Source organism: Pristis pectinata, chromosome 9 (genome assembly GCF_009764475.1).
Source record: "Pristis pectinata isolate sPriPec2 chromosome 9, sPriPec2.1.pri, whole genome shotgun sequence".
Lineage (NCBI taxonomy): Eukaryota > Metazoa > Chordata > Chondrichthyes > Rhinopristiformes > Pristidae > Pristis > Pristis pectinata.
The window spans coordinates 8,330,254-8,354,189 of NC_067413.1; the positions used below are offsets into that span (position 1 = coordinate 8,330,254).

At 47.8% G+C, this 23,936-nt stretch overlaps 1 protein-coding gene across 1 annotated transcript in view; it reads left to right on the forward strand.

Moving 5' to 3' along the window:
• The window catches only part of LOC127574519 (dermatan-sulfate epimerase-like protein), a 37,361-nt gene extending 13,711 nt beyond the window's left edge, over positions 1–23,650 (forward strand). The window contains exon 3 of the mRNA XM_052023560.1: positions 18,945–23,650. Coding sequence (XP_051879520.1) covers positions 18,945–21,564 — 2,620 coding nt within the window. The 3' untranslated portion in view covers positions 21,565–23,650. The remainder of the gene's footprint in view (positions 1–18,944) is intronic.
• Positions 23,651–23,936: the final 286 nt, after the last annotated feature.

Below are 23,936 nucleotides of genomic sequence, written 5' to 3' on the forward strand. Positions count from 1 at the left end.
GAGGTGTTGTTCCAATGGTATTGTGTAGTCCAGGCATTGGCCAGGAGACAATTTTCAGACGAAGAACCAGGAGATAGAATGCAGGCCAAATAGCACAGGAGCAAAGGAACACAGGTGCACGCGTGCATAAACTGTTGGAAGTGGCTGGGCATGTCAAGTAAGCAGTTAGTTAGTCAAACAGTTTCATAAACCGAGGTACAGAGTGCAAAAGCAGGGAGGTTACGTTGAACCTGGTTAGGCCACAGCTGGAGTGATGTGCCCAACTGTAGTCAGCTCCCTTTAAGAAGGATGAATTGGTTTGAGAGAGGTGGAGAAAGGCTTTACTGGAATGGTTCCAGGGATGGGGGAAGGTTAGAATGGAGAAGTTGGAACTGGTCTCCTCAGAGACTGAGAGGAGATTGGACAGATGTGAACAAGACCATGATGGGTTTAGACAGGATAACGCTGCTCCCATTGTTGGAAGGATCAAGGATCTGTGACGCAGATTGATGGACAAAAGGTAGAAGGAGGGTGTAATAAGTTGTAGAGTTATACAGCACGGAAGCAGGCCCTTCGGGCCAACTCGTCCGTGCCAGCCAAGGTAAGGTACCTTCCTGAGCTAGTCCCATTTGCCTGCATTTGGCCCATATCCCTCTAAACCTTTCTTATCCACGTACCTGTCCAAATGTCTTTTAAACATTGTAATTGTACCCATCTTCACTGTTTCCTCTGGCAGCTTGTTCCACATAACTACCACCCTCCGTATGAAAAAGTTGCCTCTCAGGTCCCCTTTAAATTTTTCCCCTCTCACCTTAAATGTATACCCTCTAGTTTTAGACCCCACCCTGGGAAAAGACTGTGACCATCCACCATATCTATGCCCCTCATGATTTTATAAATCTCAATAAGGTCACTTCTCAGCCTCCTTTGCTCCAGGGAAAACAGTTCCAGCCTCTCCTTATAACTCAAGCCCTCCAGTCCCGGCAACATTCTATGAATCTATTCTGCAACCTCTCTAGCTTAATCACATCCTTGTGAGGAAAATATTTTTTCTATACACGGAGAGTGGTGATGAGCTGGAACTCACTGCCAGTCGGGGTGTGGAAAAAGAGGCAATCAGAATCTTCAAAGGGGAATAATCTGCAGGGCTACGGAGAAAGTGTGGAAGTAGGATTGCTCTGTGGGGAGCTAGTGTGGACTGAATGGGCTTAATGGCCTGCTTCACCGTTGAAGCAATTCTGTGGTGATTGGCCAGGACATATCAGCTGCTGCATTCTTTGCATTCATTCTGTGCAGTCTTTTGCATCCACTTGTGAAGGTAGACAGAGCCTCAGATCTGAAGGAAGGCAACGAACAACAACGCAGCACTCTTTCTGTGTTGTCACTGAAGCGTTAGTCTGGACTTGCAGTCCAGCCCCTACAGTGAGATGCAAACCTATTGCTTTATAATTCTGAAGTAAGGGTACCATATACAGAACCATCTCATTTCTTGTGGGTCTCCAATTTGTTTTGGCAGCAAAACTGTACCCAAAAGATAGCAGCTAGTGTGTTTAATCAACAGCGAACAGTGTCGATAGTTTAAAGAAAGAAATAGTTGAAGGCAGAGGAGCAAAGTGTGAGATGGGACACGAAGGCTGCCTCTGTCCATTAGCCAAAAATCATCAGCAAGTTTTTTTTCTGTATGAGAAAACAGTTCCAAGAGAGAAAGAGCTTGAGAGTAAGTTGGATGGAAGAGATCGACAGGAAATGGGAAGACGCCTGCTCTTTGATTCTGCCAAGTGAAGGCTGGCTGTGGGGAGAATTGGGTTAAGAGGAAAAGCGTGCACCAGGCTGGAGAGGGTGGGAGTCGGAGGGGACGGAGCTGAAATGATGAGTCACACACACATCAGGGGGAATGTTCAGACAAGGGTTTGCATTTCTGCAGCGACTTTTGTGACCCTGTGTTAGATCCAATGAAGTTTCTTTGAAGTGCAGCTACTTTAGTAATGTACAAAAAGCAGCAGCCAATTTGTGGTCACAGACACACGCACACAAACGTCTGTCTGTAAATATAAATGAATACACGTCTACACAAGCACAAATGTGCTCTTAGTCACACTTTCCATTTCTACCCCCTCCCCAACTCTAAATCCTATCCCCCCACTTCAGATTCCCGTCCCCAACCCTATGACAATAAAATATTGGTATTGGTATTGATTTATTATTGTCACTTGTACTGAGGTACAGTGAAAAACTTGCCTTGCATACTGATCGTACAGGTCAATTCATTACACCGGGCAGTTACATTGAGATAGTACAGACTGCATTGAGGTAGTACAGATAAAAACAATAACAGTACAGAGTAAAGTGTCACAGCTACAGAGGAAGTGCAGTGCAGGTAGACAAAAAGGCGCAAGGTCACAACAAGGTAGATTGTGAGGTCGAGTCCATCTCATCGTATAAGGGAACCGTTCAATAGTTTTATCACAGTGGGATAGAAGCTGTCCTTGAGCCTGGTGGTACGTGCCCTCAGGCTCCTGTATTTTCTGCCTGATGGGAGAGGAGAGAGGAGAGAATGACCCGGGTGGGTGGGGTCTTTGATTATGCTGGCTGCTTCACCAAGACAGCGAGAGGTATAGACAGAGTCCATGGAGGGAAGGCTGGTTTCCGTGACGCGCTGGGCAGTGTCCACAACTCTCTGCAGTTTCTTGTGGTCCTGGGCAGAGCAGTTGCCATACCAAGCTGTGATGCATCCAGATAGGATGCTTTCTATGGTGCATCGATAAAAGTTGGTGAGTGTGAAAATAATTTGTTTCAGTGATATCGATTGAGGCCAGAACTCCTCTTCCTCTTCAGTAAGGTGCTGTGGGATCCTCAGCATCCACCTGAGATTGCACAGGGTTTTAAAGTTGTGTCAGAAGGACTGCGCCTCTGACAGTGCGGTACACCCTCAGTGTCTCATCACCCTGGGTTGTTGGAGTACATTCCACCACACAGTCTTCCGACACAGAGGTGGGAGAACCCGCCACTGACCATAGCAGTTTCTAAACCTGGTATGTGCATCCGGGGTCCTGTTTTATATCCAAGTGTCTGACCTTAGCCCTTCTTAGACCTTGGATGCACCTTTCAAATCAGCCAGTGTATAACAAATGGACTCGAGCTGTATATTTGGACTAACTCTTGAATAGAATTATACAATTATAGAACAATTTGGCCCACTAATCCATACCAGTTGATATAGAGCTGTCTAACTGCATGCCCTTTCTCAGCTCTTGATGTGTAAACTTGTAAATCATATTACGTCAGGGTAGGGGTTATCAGATTCCAGCACTAGTAGCCCTTGTGTTCTGTCATTGCCCTGCAGCATGTCTCCACCTTCACCCTCCCTCCCCCCAACCTTGCTCCATCTACCTCTACTTTTTTTTGTCTGCCTTCATCTATCATCTATCATCTATCATCTATCATCCATCTGCCTCTGTCTCCCAACTCCTTCCCTTCCCCTCCCCTACCTGGCTCGACCCCTCCTAGATCCACCGATCACCTCAGGCCCCAATCTCACCTCTCCCCCTCTCCTCTGTATACTGGGTATCTCTCCTCTCCACTCTCGGTCCTGATGCAGGCTTTCGACCCGAAACGCCGACAGTTCCTTCCTCCCCACTGATGCTGCTCGACCCGCAGAGTTCTTCCAGCAGATTGTGTGTTGCTTTAGAGCCATAGAGTCATAGAGTTATACAGCACGGAAACAGGCCCTTTGGCCCAACTGCTCCATGCCTACCACAGCATCTTCCCTGCTAGTCCCAGTTGCCCACGTTTGGCCCATAACCCTCCAAGCCCCTCCCCTGCATTTACCTATCCAAATGCCTCTTAAATGTTGCAATTGTACCACTTCATCTGGTAGCTCATTCCAGGTACTCATTACCCTCTGTGTGAAGAAGTTATATCTCAGGTGTCTTTTAAATCTCTCCCCTCTTATCCTGTATCTGTGTCCTCTAGTTTTGGACTCCTCAATCCTGGGGAAAAGACTATGACCGTCCACCTTATCCATACCTTTGAAATGTTACATCTGGTTCCCTCAGCCAGATCACTGGTACAAGTTAGGAATAACTGGGGCTCAAGCACCCATCCCTGTGGGACCCCACAAATCACAGCCTGCCATCCTGAGGAAAAACAAATCATTCCTGCTCTTCATTTCCCTTGTTAACCAACTCTCAATCCATGCTGGAATATTACGTGCTCTAAACTTGTTCACCATCCTCTTCCACAAGATTTTATCAATAGCCTACTAACACATCCACTGATTCCACCTCATCAAGATAAATAGTCAAAGAACTCAAACAGAGTCATCAAACATGATTTTCCATTTGTCGTGGCCCTTTCACTTTATATTGTTTATCTGGTCGACCTATTGAGTTCCTCCAGCAGATTGTTTGTTGCTCCAGATTCCAGCATCTGCAGTCTCTTGTGTCTCCTCGGGATTAGTGGAACTTGGAAATATTGTTAATTTGTGGTGTGAAACTCAAACAGTTAAATACTCGCCAGGGATTAATATTAATTAACAGTTAAAGAAGTATTTGCCCTAATTTATAACCAGGATTACACAAGGGATATGCTGTGTAGAAAGTGAGAGATGATTTCATTAATTTGTGCAAGGTTCTTCCGAGGTTTGAGAGGGGAGAAGTGGGGTAGATTTTTTGCCTGGCTGGAGTGCCTCGAGAGAGGGGTCATTGCCTCAACGTAAGTAGTTGGCCATGCAGAACTGAGATGAGAGGAAATTTTTTCATCCAGAGGGTGGTGAATCTTTGGAGTCCCCTCCCCAAGAGCGCTGTGGAGGCTTAGTTGTTCAGTATGTTCAAGAATGAGATTGAGATTGACGGATTCTTAGATATTAAGGGAATCAAAGGATATGGGTTAGTGCAGGAAAATAGCGCTGAGGTAAAAGATCAGCTCTCTCTGAGGTAACAGAACAGTGCAGCACATGAACAGGCCCTTCAGCCCACAATGTCTGTGCCGAACATGATGCCAAATTAAATTAAGTCTCTCTGCCTGCATATGATCCATATCCCTCCATTCCCTGCATATTCATGTGTCTAACAGCCTCTTAAACACCTTCCACCACCACCCCTGGCAGCTCATTCCAGGCGCCCACCACTCCGTGTGTGGAAAAAAAACCTGTACCACACATCTCCTTTGAACTTTCCCTCTCTCATCTTAAATACATGTCCTCTAGTACTTGACATTTCTACCCTGGGAAAAAGATTCTGACTGTCTACCCTATCTATGCCTCTCATAATTTTATAAACTTCTGTCAGGTCTCCCCTCAGCCTCTGCCGCTCCAGAGAAAACAACCCAAGTTTGTCCAACCTCTCCTTATTGCTCATGCCCTCTAATCCAGGCAGCATCCTGATAAACCTCTTCTGCACCCTCTCCAAAGCCTCCATATCCTTCCTGTAATGGACGGCCAGAATTGCATGCAATACTCCAAGTGCAGACTAACCAAAGTTTGATAGCTGCAACATGATTTCCTGATCTTGTAGATTGGCAGAAGCAATATGAGGGGCCAAATGGCCTGCTCTAGCTTCTATTTCTTATGTTTATATGTTGAAACTTTGCTATTAGGAACAGCATATGAGTCATGACTCTGATGAAAGTTTAAAAGTATATGTGCAAAATGAATCATCAAATAACTGACCTTACTGTTTTTATCCAAATATATTCTGCCTTTCTCTCTGTTATCAATTCCTTTCATGCCCATTAGTCTTTGACCATATGATCAGTGTGTACTGTCCGTTCATTGGAAGACTGAACGAGTGCCAGTCTGTCAGAGATGCTGTCCTACAGATGTGAGATTAAACCAAGCTCCTGCCCCAGTCTTAACCAGATTCCGTGGAACCACTCTGATGAAAAGCAAAGATTTCTACCTGGTGTTATGGTCCATAGTTTGCCTTCAACCCAGGTCATTAAAAGCACATTATCTGCTCATGCTCGTGGGAGCTTGCTGTGCACAAATTGGCAGACACATTTCCTTTAGTACAAGAGTAAATACACGTCAGCAAATACTTATTTGACTGCAAAATACTTTGGGGTATCCAGAGGTCAGGAATGGTACTGCACAATGCAAGACCTAACTCCAAATAACAGAAAGTTACAGATACCCAGATCAAGTCAAGAGTCCCAATTCTTGAATACATTATGTTGATAATACCTTATGGTTTTGTAGGGATATAAAGGAAATATATGAAAAAAATAAAAGTATATATTTAGTTGACCATGAAACTCGAAGGGAAATGACAAAAGAAAATTTGAGCGAAATGGTCTAATTTTAAAAGAGGGGTTGGAGGGGAAAGACATGGAGGTTTGTGGACATGACTCACTCAAGAAGCCAAGACAGGTTGGTAAGGCTGTTAAAGATGAGGATCCTTAGGCTTCTCAGTGGATATAATGAGCACAAAGCAAGTACTGTGAACCTTTATCTGATGCATTTTGTTTCCCCTCTGGGCATTGCCAGAGCCTTTAATGGGTCAAGGGGAGATTTACCCAAAGGCCCTCAAACATGGACTTCAGCTGGGTGGAGAACATGGCAAAGATGGGATTATTAATGGATGAATTAATTTAGGTGAAGGAATTATGGAATTACATGTCCACCATCTACAAAGGATCAAGTCAAGAGTGTGGTAGAATACTCTCCACTTGCTTGGAAGAGTGCAGCTTCAACAACACGCAAGAAGCTCGACCAGATAGACACCCCATCCGCACCCATTCACTCACTCCACTACCGACGCACAGTAGCAGTAGTTTGTACCATCTACAGGATGCATTGCAGCAACTCACCAAGACTCCTTAGACAGCACCTTCCAAACCCACCACCTCTACCAGCTAGAAGGCCAAGGGCAGCAAAATCATGGGAACACCACCACCCAGTTGTCCTCCAAGCCACACACCATCCTGACTTGGAAATATATTGACGTTCCTTCACTGTCACTGGGTCAAGATCCTGGAACTCCCTCACTAGGTGGCACGGTAGTGTAGCGGTTAGCGTAACGCTATTACAGCGCCAGCGACCCCGGTTCAATTCCGGCCGCTGTCTGTAAGGCATTTGTACATTCTCCCCGTGTCTGCATGGGTTTCCTCCTGGTGCTCTGGTTTCCTCCCACATTCCAAAGATGTATGGGTTAGGAAGTTGTGGGCATGCTATGTTGGCGCCAGAAGCGTGACGACACTTGCGGGCTGCCCCCAGAACACTCTACACAAAAGATGCGTTTCACTGTGTGTTTCGATGTACATATGACGAATAAAGATATCTTATAACATAATTGTGGGTAGATTCACATCTCAAGGACTGCAGCAGTTCAAGAAGGCAGCTCACCACCACCTTCTCAAGGGCAATTAATGGTGAGCAAGTAAATGTTGGCTCAGCCTGCGAAGCCAACATCCCGTGAATGAATAAAACAAAATCTTTATTGTCCATACCTAGTTACCACTTGCCAGGTCATTTCAGATAAGATTTTGTGGAACGAGCGGCCAGGGGAAGTGGCAGAGGCAGGTACAATTACAATGCTTCAAAGATATTTGAACAGGTACATGGATAGGAAGGGTTTAGAGGGATCCTGGCCAAACACAGGCAAACGGTACTAGCTCAGGCAACATGATTGGCATGGATGAGTTGGACTGAAGGGCCTCTTTCCATGCTGTATTACTCTATTGACACTATAATTGTTAATACTGATTTATGTACCTGGAGTCACCTATAGCCAGACAGATATTAAGACATTAGATAACTAGGTGGGTTTTTACAGCAATTAATGGTTTCAAGGCAACCATTAGAAATAATAAGTAATTATTGCAAAATCATTTCTTAAGTGCAGGATTCAACCTCTTGTCCCTGGATCAATAGTCCAGCTCTCTTGACACCAGTCCACTTTGCCAACAGCTGTGCTGCTACTCTGTGTAAAGGGAGCAAAAGGACAAACTGAGATTTGTAATAAGACAACATTCAAAAGGGTTCTGGATTCATACTTGCAAAGGAGACATTTTCAGGGCTGTGGGTAGGAGCAGTGGAAATAGAAATGGAACATGTTATTTCAAAGAGTTGGCACAGAGATGATGGCCAAATTATCCCGGTCTGTGATCTTAATTCAAATATTGTGGCTACGGTCACTTTTACTTTACTTTGTGATATTGTGAACTTCATGTCAGTCACATTTGATCAGCATGATATCTAACAGGACAACTTGCATCTTCCAAAATATTAATTGATGTTTGTTGGTTTAATTTGAAACTTTAATTGTTTGGGTTAGTGCTCAGCTCTGGAACTCCCTCCATATACACTGCTGCCCCTCGTCATCTCTCTTTCCTCCTTTAAAGCATTCTTTAAACTCTACCATTTTGAGTAAGGTTTTAATCACTTGCCTTTTCATACAGCTCACTGCCAGAATTTCCCTGCCAACACTCCCAAGACCTTCCCTGGACAACATAAAGGGACAATTTGAATGCCTGTTGGAAAGTGGTGTACTGTTGTCCCTTTAAGGTGCTTGTATTCAATGAGCAACATTTGCAAAATTACTTTCCCAAAGATGTACTTTATTCATTGAAATGTGCACAGATAGATGTCAGGCAATCAACATGTCACAGAAAGCAAAATGGAATTTAGATCAGATTGTGGTTTGTTCCACCCCAGGGTCATCCTGAGAATAGAAGAACATCCAAGTTAGAAGCAAGTCAAGGCAATAAAGCTTGTTGAGCCAGCTCCACTGTTCAATAAGATTATTGATCCCTTACCTTGAATCTACATTTCCTTCTGATCCCAATATCCCTCAATAATCTGACGTCCAAAATTCTCTCAATTATTCAGCATGCACAATGTGCAACAGAATTCCAAAAATTTCCAACCCATTAAGTTAAAAAGTTCTCCTCTATATGGCTCTCTCTTCCTCATTCTCCCTTTCATTCATATCCCTTTGTTCTCTCTTTCTCTCCCCTCTCATCTCTCTGTTGCTTATTCCCTTGCACTCATTCTCTCTCTCATGCACTCTCTCTCATTTCCTCTCCCTTGTACTGAGACAAGTGATCGGTTCACAGTCTGTGGAATGAATTTACATTGAATTAGAGTAGATTGAATTTACATTTACATTTCAATGAAAGCTTCTAATAATCACATGCCAAGGGATTTTACGGGCTTCTACCCTCTTGTGTGCAGTGCCTGGAGGAGATTAATTGAAGCCTTTTTCCAGTACACCTTTATAGTTGAACCACTAGGCTTCAGTGTGCCCTCAGAGGCAGTCTTGGACCCTGTCAGTGAACAGTGGGCACGGTTGTACTGAGGCTGTCTGCAGGTACTACCACTGAATATAAAATATCGACATTAAGACAGTTTATTTTTATACATTTACGGGATGTAGTTCTAACTCACTGATTGAGATAAAAGATTTTGCCACCCTGCTGTTCAGTAGAATGAGTTTAAGCAGTTCGAACATTGAGCAGGAATCTGCAACTCAGAATTATCAATGTCAGGTAGAAACCAGAGGGCTTGTGCAAAAGTCGAACGTTGTAGTCATACGAAAATAGGTACAACTTCGAAGAGTACAGCACAGGAAAAGGCCCTTCGGCCCACAATGTTGTGCCGATGTAGTCATCTAATCATTCTGGCTGTCACCCATACACTCGACACTGGGTCCCCTATCCCCTGCCCCACTGTTCCCATCTGCCCACCCTCCCTCCCTCCCTTAACAGGTTCCACTCATCACTTTCCTTTCTTGTAGACACAAGGGACTGCAGATGCTGGAACCTGGAACAACACACAAAATGCTGGAGGAACAGCAGGTCAGTCGGCATCTACGGAGGGGGGGAATGGACAGTCGACGTCTCGGGTCGAGGCCCTTCATCTGGACTCATCCTTTCTTATCAGATTCCATAATCTGCAGCCCTCTGCTGTCTCCACGCACCATCTCCCAGCCTCTGTTGCTTTCTCCACCCCTCCCTCCCCTACCTGGCTCCATCAACTCCTGGATCTACCCATCGCCTGCCAGTCCCTGCTCCCCCCCCTCCTCTGTACATTGGCTACCTCCCCTTTACCCTCTCAGTCCTGATGTAGGGTCTCGATCTGAAATGTTGACTATTTACCTCCACGGATGCTGCCTGAGTTCCTCCAGCCGCTTGTTTACTTGCTCCAGATCCCAGCATCTGAAGTCTCTTCTACCTCTATTTATGACTCTCCTGGCTGGGGAATCTGGAACCAGGGGTCGAGTCTCCAAATAAGGGGTGGGCTATTTAGGGCTGAGGTGAGGAGAAATTTGTTCAGGCGGAGAAGGGCGAATCTTTGGAAATTCACCCTGGAAGCTGTGGAGGATCAGTAAATTCGTTTATGGAAAACAGAAATCAATAGATTCCTGGATATTAAGGGAATTGAGGGATATGGGGATGGTGGAGGAAAATGGAGCTGAGGTAGATCAGTACGATCCAGATGAATGGTGGAGCAGGTTCAGACGGCTGGATGCTCTTCTGCTCTTATGTTCTCAGTAAAAGAACTTGCATTTGTATCGTGCCTAGGGCCATCCCAAAGTACTTTACAAAAAATCATTTCTGAGGTGTACTTATTACTTTAATGTAGGAAAGGTGACGGCCAATTTATCACGTGAGGTAAGCTCCCTCACATGATAATGACCAGGTAACTTGTTCTAGCGATGATGCTTGGTTGTAAATATTGGCCAGGACTACCCTAACCCTGTTTCAGCCAAGCCAAGGGATTCTTCCTATCTCCCTGAGAGGCTTCTGTTTATTGCCTCGTCTGAAAGGCAGGATGTTGAACAATGTGGCACTCAATCAGTACCACACCCAAGTAACAGCCTAGATTTTAGGGCTCAAGTCTTTGGAGTGGGACTTGAATTTACAACCTCTGCCTTGGAGGTAGTATGACCCACAGAGTTTGCTGCATTAATGTCTGCCCTGTGGTCCCAGGTGGCATTGTGAAGTAATGCTGGCCAGTGCTGGGAAAGGCATGCTAATCATGGGATTCATGTCAGGTCAACGCATGTCAGTCCTGAGACCACACGAATGTAAAATCCCATTGTGTGTGAGACCCAAGTTGTGTGTGAAAGGTTAGGCCTTGCACACTCAATAAGCTCAATGGGCCTTCCTCATCGCAGTCCATCATTGCAGAGAGAGCGAAGCCCAAACTGAACATCACTGAGCAGGGTAATGTTGAGTGTGTGCTGCTTGTGCTGCTACCACACTGCTGATGTTTGAGAGTGGACTGATTGACCTTCCTGCAGTCAGCCTCCTGCAGCACTCAAACATGTGTTGCACATTGTTGGACGTCAGTGCAGATGTCCAAATATCTTGGTATATTAGCATGCCGTGCACACAGAGAGCTAAGAAGCAAAATCACAAACTTTGGGATGTACAATGTGGTTAATTTTCTGATAAAATAAACACGATTTGCCATCTTGCAGGTGCCTATTCAATGTTCCAAAGGCCCACATTGTCAGTTTAAAAGGCTCCATTCTTAAAGGCCTGCCCCCATAAACCCCCTATGAATAGTCATTTTGTGTTGTCATAACAGTTAGCATACTCTCACTGTGGCCTACAAATAGACCACAGTGAGAGTATGCTAACTGTAACAAAAAATCAGTAATAGTATATCACCTAGTTGCAGTAAGAGTATAGTGACTGTCATAACATACAGTAATAATGCTTTAACTACAGTTAGAGTATAGTAAGAGTACTGTAGTTAATGCATGTACTGTAAGAGTACTGTAATAATGCTTTAACTACAGTTAGAGTATAGTAAGAGTACTGTAGTTAATGCATTTACTGTATGTTACTATAGTCAGTATTCTCTTACTGTACTGTAGCATTACTGTACTCTAACTGTAGTTAATGCACTATTACTGTAACTGTAGTAAGAACAGTGCATTGACTGCAGTTGAAATTTTCTAACAGGACATTAAAAGTCATTAAACCTTCCCAGCTTATAAAGCTCCCTTGCACAGTACTGCTGTGTCCTGGAGAGTCACGGTGTACTGCAAATGGACCTGCAAACCCCTGTAACTGGTAACCAAAGGTTTTGACTTTCAAAAGAAGAATTGTTTGAGAAGCTGGAAAAAGCTATTGCCGTAAAACAACTCTCAAACAAACCACCATGACTATTTTAATAAACAATGGACAATAAGGTCATTTGTTTGATGCCTTTTTAATGTGCTTTGCATTATCTGTGCTTTTGCATTATCCATGGAGGTACTGCCTTCCATTATCCTGGATAATCGATAGTCCACTGTAGTAGGAATGTACTTGCAACAGTGTTCCAGCCAATTAAGATGAAAGGGTTGATAGGATAGATCTTTAATCTTGTCCTCCTTTTCTTATTGATCCAATGCTTAATTTAACAAAGCTGCATTGATGTTCATTAAGGGCAATTAACACTGAGCCCAAGAAAGCAGTAAACAAATCAGAATGCACCATGCATGTGAAACTTCTTGAATTAATCCATAGTGATTAGAACTGTGGTTGGTCCTTTGATCTTAATCTGTTGTAAGTAACAGCTAGCTACTGAAATCTTTGTACCTGGGAAAAATTGTGTATCACAGAGGTCACTGCCTCTGTGCACTCATGTATAACGCATCCCTCGCTAACATTTTCTCACTAATCTGATGATTCAATCAAATGCCTCTCAGAGAGTCAGACAGCACAGAAACAAGACTGCTTGGTCCTTGCTGACGTCAAGCACCCGTCTATGCTCATTCTTGCACTCATCCCATTCCATTCTCCGCACATTCCCATCTACCCCTCAAGATTCGACCACTCACCTACACACTAGCCAACAATTTACAGTGGCCAATTATCCCACCAACCCGCATGTCTTTGGGATCAGAATTATCATCACTGACATATGACGTGAAATTTATTGTTTTCCGGCAGCAGTACAGTGCAAAGACATAAAAATGTATAAATTACAAAAAAAATAGTGCAAACAAGAAGGAATAATGAGGTAGTGTTTGTGGATCATTCAGAAATCTGATCGCGGAGGGGAAGAAGCTGTTCCTGAATTGTTGAATGTGGGTCTTCAGGCTCCTGTAATTCCTCCCCGATGGTAGTAATGTGAAGAGGGCATGTCCCAGATGTTGAGGGTCCTTAGTGATGGATGCCACCTTCTTGAGGCATCACTTCTTGAAGATGTCTTCAATGGTGGAGCTGTGCCCATGATGGAGCTGGCTGAATCTACAACCCTCTGCAGCTTCTTGTGATCCTGTGCATTGAAAGCTCCATAACAGGCTGTGATGCAACCAGTCAGAATGCTCTCTACTGTATATCTATAGAAATCTGTAAGAGTCCTTGGTGACATACCAAATCTCTTCAAACTCCCAACAAAGTAGAGCTGCTGGTGTGCCTTCTTCGTGACTGCATCAATGTACTGGGCCCAGGATAGATCCTCTGAGATGTTTATGCCCAAGAACTTGAAGCTGCTCACCCTTTCCACCGCTGACCCCTCAACGAGGACTGGTGTGTGTTCTCCCGACTTCCTCTTCCTGAAGTCCACAATCAGTTCCTTGGTCTTGCTGACGTGGAGTGTGAGGTTGTTGTTGCAACACCACTCAACTAGCTGATCTACCTCACTCCTGTACACCTCATTACCATCTGAGAGTCTACCAACAACCATGTGGGAGGAAACCTGAGCACCTGGAGGAAACCCACACGGTCATAGGGAGAACATGCAAACTCCACACAGACAGCACCCAAGGTCAGGATTGAACCCAGGCCATTGCAGCTGCTCTACGAACTGTGTCACTGTTTATTTTGGGAGCAGGTACACACAAGGCTTTTAGTTAGTTCACTTTACACTGTCCTCGTGCTGGGATTTCATCTTTTGGTACAACTGTTGACTGATTTGATTATCGTGGTTCAGGGGTGGATTTTAACAAATACTTCTCAAAAATATGACCTTACTTGTTGCAAATGTTTCAAATCATTGTTTCAGGATCAAGTAGTGTGGATTCCAATATCAAAGTAACTAGTCAATCTCTTGACTACTTGCTGAATATTGAGCCATAGAGTTATACAGCAAAGGCTGTTCGGCCCAACATCCATGCTGACCAAGGTGCCTACCTGAGCTCGTCCTATTTCCCCATTTTTGGCCCACATCCCTCTAAACCTTTCTTATCCGTGTAACTGTCAAAATTCATTTTAAACATTGCAATTGTACCCACCTCTACCACTTCCTCTGGCAGCTCGTTCCACGTACCCACCGCCCTGTGTGAAAAAGTTGCCCTTCAGGTCCCCTTTAAATTTTTCCCTTCTCACCTTAATTCTACGCCCTCCAGTTTTGGATTCTCCTATCCTGGGAAGAAGACCATGACCATTCATCTCATCTATGCCCCTCATGATTTTATAAACCTCGATAAGATATCTTTATCAGTCACATGTACATCAAAACACAGTGAAATGCATCTTTTGCGTAGTGCGTTCTGTCGGCAGCCCGCAAGTGTCGCCACGCTTTTGGCGCCAACATAGCATGCCCACAACTTCCTAACAAGTACGTCTTTGGAATGTAGGAGGAAACCGGAGCACCTGAAGGAAACCCACGCAGACACGGAGAGAACGTACAAACTCCTTACAGACAGCGGCCGGAATTGAACCCAGATCACTGGCGCTGTCATAGCATTACTACTACACTACTGGGCCTGCTCTATAGTCACCCCTCAGCCTTTTGCACTCCAGAGAAAAAACCCAGCCCATCCAGTCTCTCTTTATAACTCAAGCCCTATAGTCCTAGTGACATCCTTGAGAATCTTTTTTGCACCCTTTCCAGCTTAATGACATCATTCCTATAGCTTGGTGACCAGAACTGCTCACAATACTCCAAGTGTGGTCTCACCAACATTTTGTACAGTTGTAACACAGCATTCCAACTCTTATACTCAATGCCCTGAGTGATGAAGGTAAGCATGCCAAACACTACCCTGCCTACCTATGTCACTACTTTCAGGGAACTGTGTACTTGTAGTCCTAGGTCTCTCTGTTCTTCAACAACTCTCCAGGGCCCTGCTATTCACTGTGCAGGTCCTGCCCTGGTTTGACTTATCAGTCAGGTGGTTCCCATTAGTTAGAAAATGCAGGGAGATTCTGGGGTGGGTCTTTCCAATCAAGCCTAGAAAGGGGCCACGTTGTACACTCTCACCAAAGAAATGCCCAGATGCTCTTGTTTTCAAATGTCATATGCAAACCTTTGATGTCTCAGGTGGACTGGTTTCTTAGTTAATTTATATTCCTGTTAATTGTCTGACTCTCCAGGAAGTGTGTACATTCTTTAATGAGGCATGAAGACAGAATTTTAAATATGGCAAATAGCCAGTTATAGTTATCTCTTCCTCGCTCGTGTCATTAACAAGAAGCTCTGCACTTTTTTTTCTCTGTAGAATGAATTATCAAGGTGCTGAGTGCAGGGTATCGCTGCTAAGCTTTCTGCACTGCTAAATTCTGAACTTTAGTGGTATTGAAATGATGTATTGGATCTCATCCACAGAAGAGATATAAACATTAAGTTTATCCACAAGCTGCTGCCTGTGTCCTAATTTGCCCCAAATGCCAATAGTCAGGGCATTAGGGAGAATACCTTCATCTAGAATAGATTCATACTGCTTAGAAACAGACCCTTCAGCCCACCACAACCATGCTGGCCAGCAGTACCAAATTATACTCACCTCATTTACCAGCACTTGGTCTACGGCCTTCTGTGCCTTGGTGATTCAGAATCAGAATTATTATCACTGACTTAAATGACATGAAATTTGTTATTTTGCAGCAGCAGTACAGTGCAAAGATGTAAAATTACTATATATTACAAAAATAACTAAATAGTGCAAAAAAAGCAGTAACAAGGTAGTGTTCATGGGTTCAAGGACTGTTCAGAAATTTGATAGCACAGAAGCTGTTCTTAAAATGTTGAGTGTGAGTCTTCATGCTCCTGTACCTCCTCCCTGATGGTAGTACCAACAAGAGGGCATGTCCCGGATGGTGAGGGTCCTTAATGATGGATGCTGCCTTCCTGAGGCACCAGCTCTTGAAGTCCTGTGCCTGTGATGGAGCTGGCTGAGTTTACAACCCTCTGCAGCCTCTCATGATCCTGTGCATTGGAGCCTCCATACCAGGCTGTGATGCAACTAGTCAGAATGCTCTCCACCGTACCTGCTCATTCAGATTCTTCCTAAATGTGGTAAGAGTCTCTGCCTCACCATTCACTCAGGAAGTGTGTTCCAGATTCCAACGACTCCTGGGTGAAAGAAATTCTTCCTCTGATTTCCTTACTCTGAACCTCTAACTTTAGGCATCTCTGCCATGGGGAAAAATTTCTTAATATCTTCCCTATCTAAGCCCCTCATAATTTTTTAGACCTCTATCCGGTCCCTCCTCAGCCTCCTCCACTCCAGGGAAAAGAAAGCCAGCCCATCCAGTACAAAAAAAAAGTATGCTGGAAGAACTCAGCGGACCAAGCAGCATCTGTGGAGGCAAAAGGATTATATCGATGTTTTGGGTCTAGGCCCTGTATCCAACTGAGACAAAAGGAAAGATGGCCTGTAGATAGCAGAAAAAGGGAGGGGTGGGTGATAGTTGGGACTAGATTGGGGGAGGGGGTTGCACAGGATAATGGAACTAGTAGGGGGAAGAGGGAGGGAGGTGTCGATGGGCAGAGTGGTTGGCATGGACATAGTGGGATGAGGGCCCTGTTTCTGTAGCAACAAACAATCTGCTGGAGGAATTCAGCGGGTCGAGCAGCATCTGTGGGAGGAAAGGAGTTGTCGATGCTTTGGGTCAAAACCCGGCATCAGGACTGAGCGTGGAGAGGGGAGGAGGCCAGTACGAAGAGGAGAGGGCGAGTGGTGAGACAGAAGCCCGAGGTAATTGGTGGACTAAGGAGGGGTGTAGGATGACAGGCAGGTTGTGCCAGGTAGGGGAGGGGAGTGGGGGTGGCATTGGGAGACAGTGGCAGGTGGATGATGGATGGAGGTAGAGGGGGAAAGAATATATTGAGAGGCAAATGGAGCGAGGTGGGGGGAGGATAGTGTGAAGGTTGGAGACAGCTGCTGGAGGGAGATAAGCAGGAACACAAAGATGGAATCCGGTAAATAAAGGAAGTGAGAATGGGAACCATTAGGGGAGAGGCGTATGGCAGATGGAGCCAGAACCAGATGGGAGAGGATGGGAGCGCGACTGAACTATTTAAATTAGTTTATTGTTGTCACTTGTACCGAGGCGCAGTGAAAAAATTGTCTTGCATACCGTTCATACAGATCAATTTATTACAACAGTGCATTGAGACAGTACAATGTAAAATGATAACAGAATGCAGAATAAAGTGTTACCGTTACAGAGAAAGTGCAGTGCTGGTAGATAATAAGGTGCAAAGTCATAATGAGGTAGATTGTGAGGTCAAAGAGACCATCTTAACATCTGAGGGGACCATTCAATAGTCTTATAACGGTGGGATAGAAGCTGTCCTTGAGCCTGGTGCTACGAGCTTTCAAGCTTTTGTATCTTCTGCCCGATGGAAGAGGGGGAAAAGAGAGAATGTCTGGGGTGGATGGGGTCTGTGATTCTGTTGGCTGCTTTACCAAGGCAGTGAGAAGTGTAGACAGAGTCCATGGAGAGGAGGCTGGTTTCCATGATGTGCTGAGCTGTGTCCACATCTCTCTGCAGTTCCTTGTGGTCATGGGCAGAGTGTGGATGGAACCAGGAGGTGGAGGGAGATGAAGATAAGTGGTAGAGGGCAGGTGGGGGGATTTGAGGGAAAGGGGACAAAAATAAGAGTATTGGAAGGAGAGTGGGGGAAAACCTTGCCCCATTTGCTTCTCATATATTTTTATCTCTCTCTGCATCTGCAGCCTCTGGGCCTGTTTCTGTGTTGGAAAACCCTATGGAGAGGGGGAATCCTTGCTCCACGGAGACACAAGAGAGACTGCAGATGATGGAAATCTGGAGCAATGAACACAAAATGCTGGAGAAACTCGGCAGGTCAGGCAGTATCTATGGAGGAAAATGGACAGTCGACGTTTCGGGTGGAGACCCTTCATTGGGTCGAGTGTCGACTGTTCACTTCTCTCCATACATGATCCCTGACCTGCTGAGTTCCTCCAACATTTTGTGTTCAAAACCTTGCTCCATCTGCCTCTCAATTTTTTTCTCTCTCTCTGCATCTGCATCCCCTTGCGTCTCTGGGCCTGTTTCTGTGTTGGAAAACTCAATGTGAAGGGGAGGAAAAGGGGGAAACCTTGCTCCATTTGCCTCTCAATGTATTTTCTCTCTCTCTCTCTCTCTTTGCATCTGCAGCCTTTTGAGTCTCTGGGCCAGTTTCTGTGTTGGACATCTCTAGATCACAAGACAAAGGAGCAGAAGTAGGCCATTCCACCCATCGAGTCTGCTCCATCAGCTACACTAAAAGTATTCCCATCTAGCCCCAATTTCCGGCCTTGTCCCCATATCCCTTGATACCATGACTAATTTGATACCTTGACTAATTTGATACCTATCTATCAACTCCTTAAACACACCCAATGACTGGGCCTCCACAGCTGTACGTGGCGAAGAATTCCACAATCTCACCACCCTCTGGCTAAAGAAATTTCTCCTCATTTCTGTTTTAAACCGGTACCCTCTAATTCTAAGATTGTGCCCGCTAGTCCTGGACTCACCCACCAAGGGAAACAGCTTAGCCACATCTTACTCTGTCCAGTCCTGTCAACATTCTAAATGTTTCTATGAGGTCCCCTCTCATTCTTCTGTACTCCAATGAATACAGTCCTAGAGCCTACAAACGCTCATCCCATGTAAGCCCTTTCATTCTGGGAATCATCCTGGTAAATCTCCTCTGAACCCTCTCCAACATCAGTACATCTAGAGGGAGGGTTACCTTGCCTTCGCTCGGGGCTTGACTGAGCGGGACAGCTTGAGCCCCCAGGGCTCACTGGACGGTGGCTAAACCGTGTCTTCCATTCCCTTCGCAGGTTCGTGCTGAGGGACGGCAGCGGGAACTGGCTGGCCAAGCAGATCCGGCGGCACCGGCCCAAGGACGGGCCCATGGAGGCCTCTAGCGCCCACCGATGGTGCACCCTGCACACTGAGTTCATCTGGTACGACCCGCGGCTGGCGCCCCGGCCGCCGGCCGTCCACGGCCTCCCGCGGCTGCACGTCTTCTCCAACTGGGGGGTGGTGACCTACGGTGGGGGGCTGGAGAGCGGGCCGGCCAACACCTTCGTCTCCTTCAAGTCGGGCCGGCTGGGCGGGCGGGCGGTCTACGAGATCGTCCACGGGGCGCCTTACTCCTGGATCGACGGCTGGAAGAACTTCAACCCGGGTCACGAACACCCGGACCAGAACTCCTTCACCTTCGCGCCCGGCGGGCAGGTCTTCGTGTCCGAGGCGCTCTACGGCCCCAAGCACAGTTACCTCAACAACGTGCTGGTCTTCGGCCCCTCGCCCACCAGCCGCTGCAACCGGCCCTGGGAGGGACAGCTGGGCGAATGCGGCCAGTGGCTGGACTGGCTGTCGGGCGAGGCGGGCGGCTCGGCGGGAGAGGTGGTGTCCGCCTCGCAGCAGGGCGGCATGGTGTTCGCCAGCGGCGAGGCGGCCGCCGCCTACTCCTCGGCCATGGGGCTGCGCAGCGTCTACCGTGCCCTGGTGCTGCTCAACGCCCACACGCTGCTGGTGGTGGACCACGTCGAGCGGCGGCCCGGCTCCCCGCTCAGTCAGGCCAGCGCCTTCTTCCACAACCTGGACATCGACTTCAGGTACGTGCCGTACCGGGCGGCGGGCGGGCTCCGCGGCGCCATGATGGACGTGTGGGACGCCCAGTATAAGATGGTGTGGTTTGGCGCCGGCGGCCACAGCCCCGAGGCGCGCATCCAGGAGGCCGAGCAGGCGGCCGAGTTCAAGAAGCGCTGGACCCAGTTCATCAACCTGACCTTCGCCTTGCGGGGGCCGGTCACCCGCATGGCTTACCTCTTCCACGGCCCCGCCGTCCGAGTCTCCCGCTGCCGCTTCCTCGACGACGCCGGGCCCGGCCTGAGGGTGGGCCTGAGCGTCAATGGCACGCCGCTGGTGGTGTCGCTGGCCACCCGCCACGCCGACCCCAGCGCCCGCTTCACCTACCTGGGCTTCGGCGGCTACGCCATGGTGGAGGAGCCGCACCGGGTCACCCGGTTCGGTCTGGGCGGCGACGCCGACCCGCTGGCCGAGGTGGCCCAGCCACGCCGTCGCTCGGCGGCGGCGGCCGCTCTCCTCTCCCGCCTGGGCGCCGCTGTCAAGGTGCTGGCGGCCGCCGTGCTGTGCCTGGGCCTGGGGCTGGCGGCCGCCCGCCACCGCCTCTCGCTGTCCTTCGGCCGGCTGCTGCGCCTGGCCATGCTGGCAGCCATCGCCCTGTGGCTGGCCGAGCTGGCCGCCCTGTGGGCCGCCTGCCGCCTGCCCCTGTGCGGGGGCAGCTGGCGGGCCGAGGAGGAGCCAGAGCCGCCGCCGCCCGGCTCCCCCTCCCCACAGTGGGACCCGGCACTGGGCAGGATGTCCCCGCTGGTGGTCGCCTCCCTGCCCGGCTCAGGGGTCGAGATCCTCCGGCACCTCTTCGCCAACACCACCGACTTCCTCTATGTCAGGCTGCCCGGCGTGCCCGAGGCTGAGTTCGGGCTGGACCCCTTCGTCGACGCCTGCGAGTGGACTGGCACTGATGCCCGGCAGGGTCGGTTCCGTCTGGTCCAGGGTTGGCTCCAGTCCCTGGTGCACAGCACCAAGCTGCATCTGCAGAACATCCCCCTCCACCCTGGGGCCAGGGGCGACCCGCCCGCGGAGGAGCCCGGCCAGTCTGCAGACAAAAAGCGCAAGGTCAGGAGGAAGGTCTCCTTGGCCGACCAGAGGCATGGGGAGAACGTGGTGGAGAAGGACGCAGACTACCTCAGGGGATTGAGGAGACACCTCGCCTCCCACCCCAACGCCCGCGTGGTCCTCAGTTTGAGCAGCGGCACCTGGACCCTCAAGCTGCCCTTCGTGCATGGCGTCCTGGGGGCATCAACCCGGGTGATGCTGGTGGTGAGGGATCCTCGAGCCTGGGTCTACTCCTTGCTCCTCAATGGCAAGCCCAGCCTTTACTCCCTCAGAAACGTGCCTCAGCGCCTGGCCGCCCTCTTCGAGGAGGATGCTGGCAAGAGGTGCGGCTCTGCCTCCTCGTATGCCTTGGAATACGAGCCCCTTCGGAAGCAGTACTCCGCCTCGACCAAGAACGCGGTGGCCCTCTCGGCCCACCTCTGGCTCGCCAACACCAAGGCAGCGATGAGGATAAACGGGAAGCTGCCAGCCGCAAACTACCAGTTGCTGAAGTTTGAAGATATTGTCACCCTCCCTCAGGAAACGGCCGAGAAGATCTATGCCTTCCTGGGCTTCCCTTTGCCTCCTGCCATACTAAACAGGATACTTTTTGCCACCTCCACAAACCTGTTCCACCTTCCATTCGAGAGTGAACTTTCACCTGGTAACCTCCACATCTGGAGGGACAGGATGTCCCAGCAGGACATCAAGACTATCGAGGACATCTGCTGGTCAGTGATGAGTCAGTTGGGCTATTCCAGGTTTACCAGTTGAGATCTGAATTGCCAGGAGTTGCAACAATAATGCAGGCGGATTGATAAAGGATAGTGGTGTCCGGGAGCTCTTAGCGATGAAGTTTCACCTGAAGGACTTGTGCAGGAGATGGTGTATGAAACCTTGAGAAGGACACAGAGACTGGAGAGACGCCTCACTTCCAACTCCAATGTCCGTGCGGTGCTCGGTTTAAGCAGTGGTGGATGGGCACTCAAGTTCCTCTTCAAACAGGGAGTTTTTCGATGAGGGTGGTTATGTGGTGAAGGGACCCACCCACCTAGTTCCATTCATGTCTGTTCAACAGTAAGCCTGGTCACTCAGAAACAATCCCCGGCATTCAGCCGCAGTCCTCAAGATAAATCTCTCAAATGTTCCAGATTGGGCCAATCAAAGAGATTACAGTCTGTGACTTCTGAAATTGATAGCAGGATCACGCAGAGACACAACGACAATGAAGAAAGGGTTTAGGTTCATCGCGGGAAGTCTTACGACGATGCAAAACGTGTGGGGTGAGGATGGTTGGAGGGGAAATCAAAGTAATCTTGTGACCACATGACCCGGTGTGGGATTTATCATCCAGGTTGGCTTTGGAACCTAGAGGGGAAATGCATGGCTCAGCTCAGACCTGGTGATAATTATCAGGAGACATTGTTTCTCTGTACTGTGCTTGTTATTAACCCATTGGGCTGCAGATGCCTCTGGAAAGAGACCTCCTCAGCCTCCCCTGAAGAGGCAAAGGTATACAGTCTGACAGACAAGTACTTGGCTTGACTGGCATATTCACTGTTAAAATTTATCACCCATTAGAATGGCAAAAAATGTACCACGGAGAGATGCTTTGGAAAATTTATGGAACGTATAAATTATGGCTTTTAAATGGAATTAATGCATCTGCCAGTGTGATAAGTCTTGCCCAAACTTTGTTCAGGTACCCATGCATGTCAACACTGCTCCTGTCAGCTGTTTTGGTGGGATATAGCATTCATTAACATCAACTTGATTTGTTCTGTTTTCTGGACCTTTGGGGTCTTTGGATGAGAATTGTTTCTCAACTTCTCCACACACATTCACATTGTGAAGGAAAATGATTAACTACATTTGTCCTGGGTCTACTGTATAACAAGGAAACCTTTGGCTTCTCCCAGATGACTGGGCGGGATTGCTTCATTGTTCCCCTTTCTCCCCAAGTTATTGAGAGTTGGAAAGGAGTTCAGGAAATGGTGGAGATGGTGATGAATACTTGGTGAACACTAGGACCAAGGGGGTCACTAACGAGTGGGGAATTGTTGGGGTTTCTCAGGGGAAATCCTGACCTTTGTACGTGTAGAATGATGAGGGGCTGACTCAGAACTCACTGCACCTTGGGGTGCAGCTAGAAGAGCCGCTGCCACACCGCTTGAGGGATCCAGGTTCAATCCTGACTTCCGGTGCTGTCTGCATGGAGTTTGTACGTCCTCCCAGTGACCCTGTGGGTTTCCCCAGGTACACCAGTTTCCTCCCACATTCCAAAAATGTGCAGGTTGGTAGGTGAACTGGCCACTGTAAATTGCGCCTAATGTATGGGCGAGTGGTAGAATCTTGAGAGGAGTTGAAGAGACTGTGGGGAGAATAAAAATTGGGATTGACACTGGACTGATTTGGGGAGGAGTTGATGGGAATGTGGGGAGAATAGGTAACAGGAAAAGTTAGTGGAGAATGGCTGAAGTAGCCACCTTCTGTGTTGTAATGGAATAATACGGCAAAACAAAACCATGCTGCAGTTGATGGGATCCTTGGTGTTAACCCTATAATCTGAAATCCAACCACCCTTTGGAAATGTACTTTGGGAATGCTTGGATTTGACATGGTTGTTCGTAAATTATGAAGGTTACGGGGTACTCGGGAGCAAATTCCGGTTCGCTACAGGTGTCATTGCCCAAGGTGTACTGGGCATGCTGCCAGTCTGAGTCTCTGGGACTGAAAGGCCTTTGGGGGTTGGGTGGCCACCCCCTTCCTCATTTGAATGATGTGCCCGCTGTCCCTCACTATCAGCTTAACATTAACGTTACCAGGCACGTGTACAGTACAGATTCCCACCCTTCCCTCCCTATCTGCCTGCCATCCCTCCTCACCTAGATCCACCTTTCGTCTGCGAGCTCTTGCTCCACCTCTTCCCCTCACCTCTTTATTCTGACCATCTGCCCTCTATCTTTCAGTCCAGATGAAGGGTCCCGTCCCGAAACGTCGACTGTCCATTTCCCTCCACAGATGCTGCCTGACCTGCTGAGTTCCTCCAACGTTCTGTGTGTTGCTGCAGATTCCAGCATCAGCCGTCTCTTCTGTCTCCACGGGCACAGTACCTGTCTGCTTGAGTTGTCAGTTTTTCAAAAGAG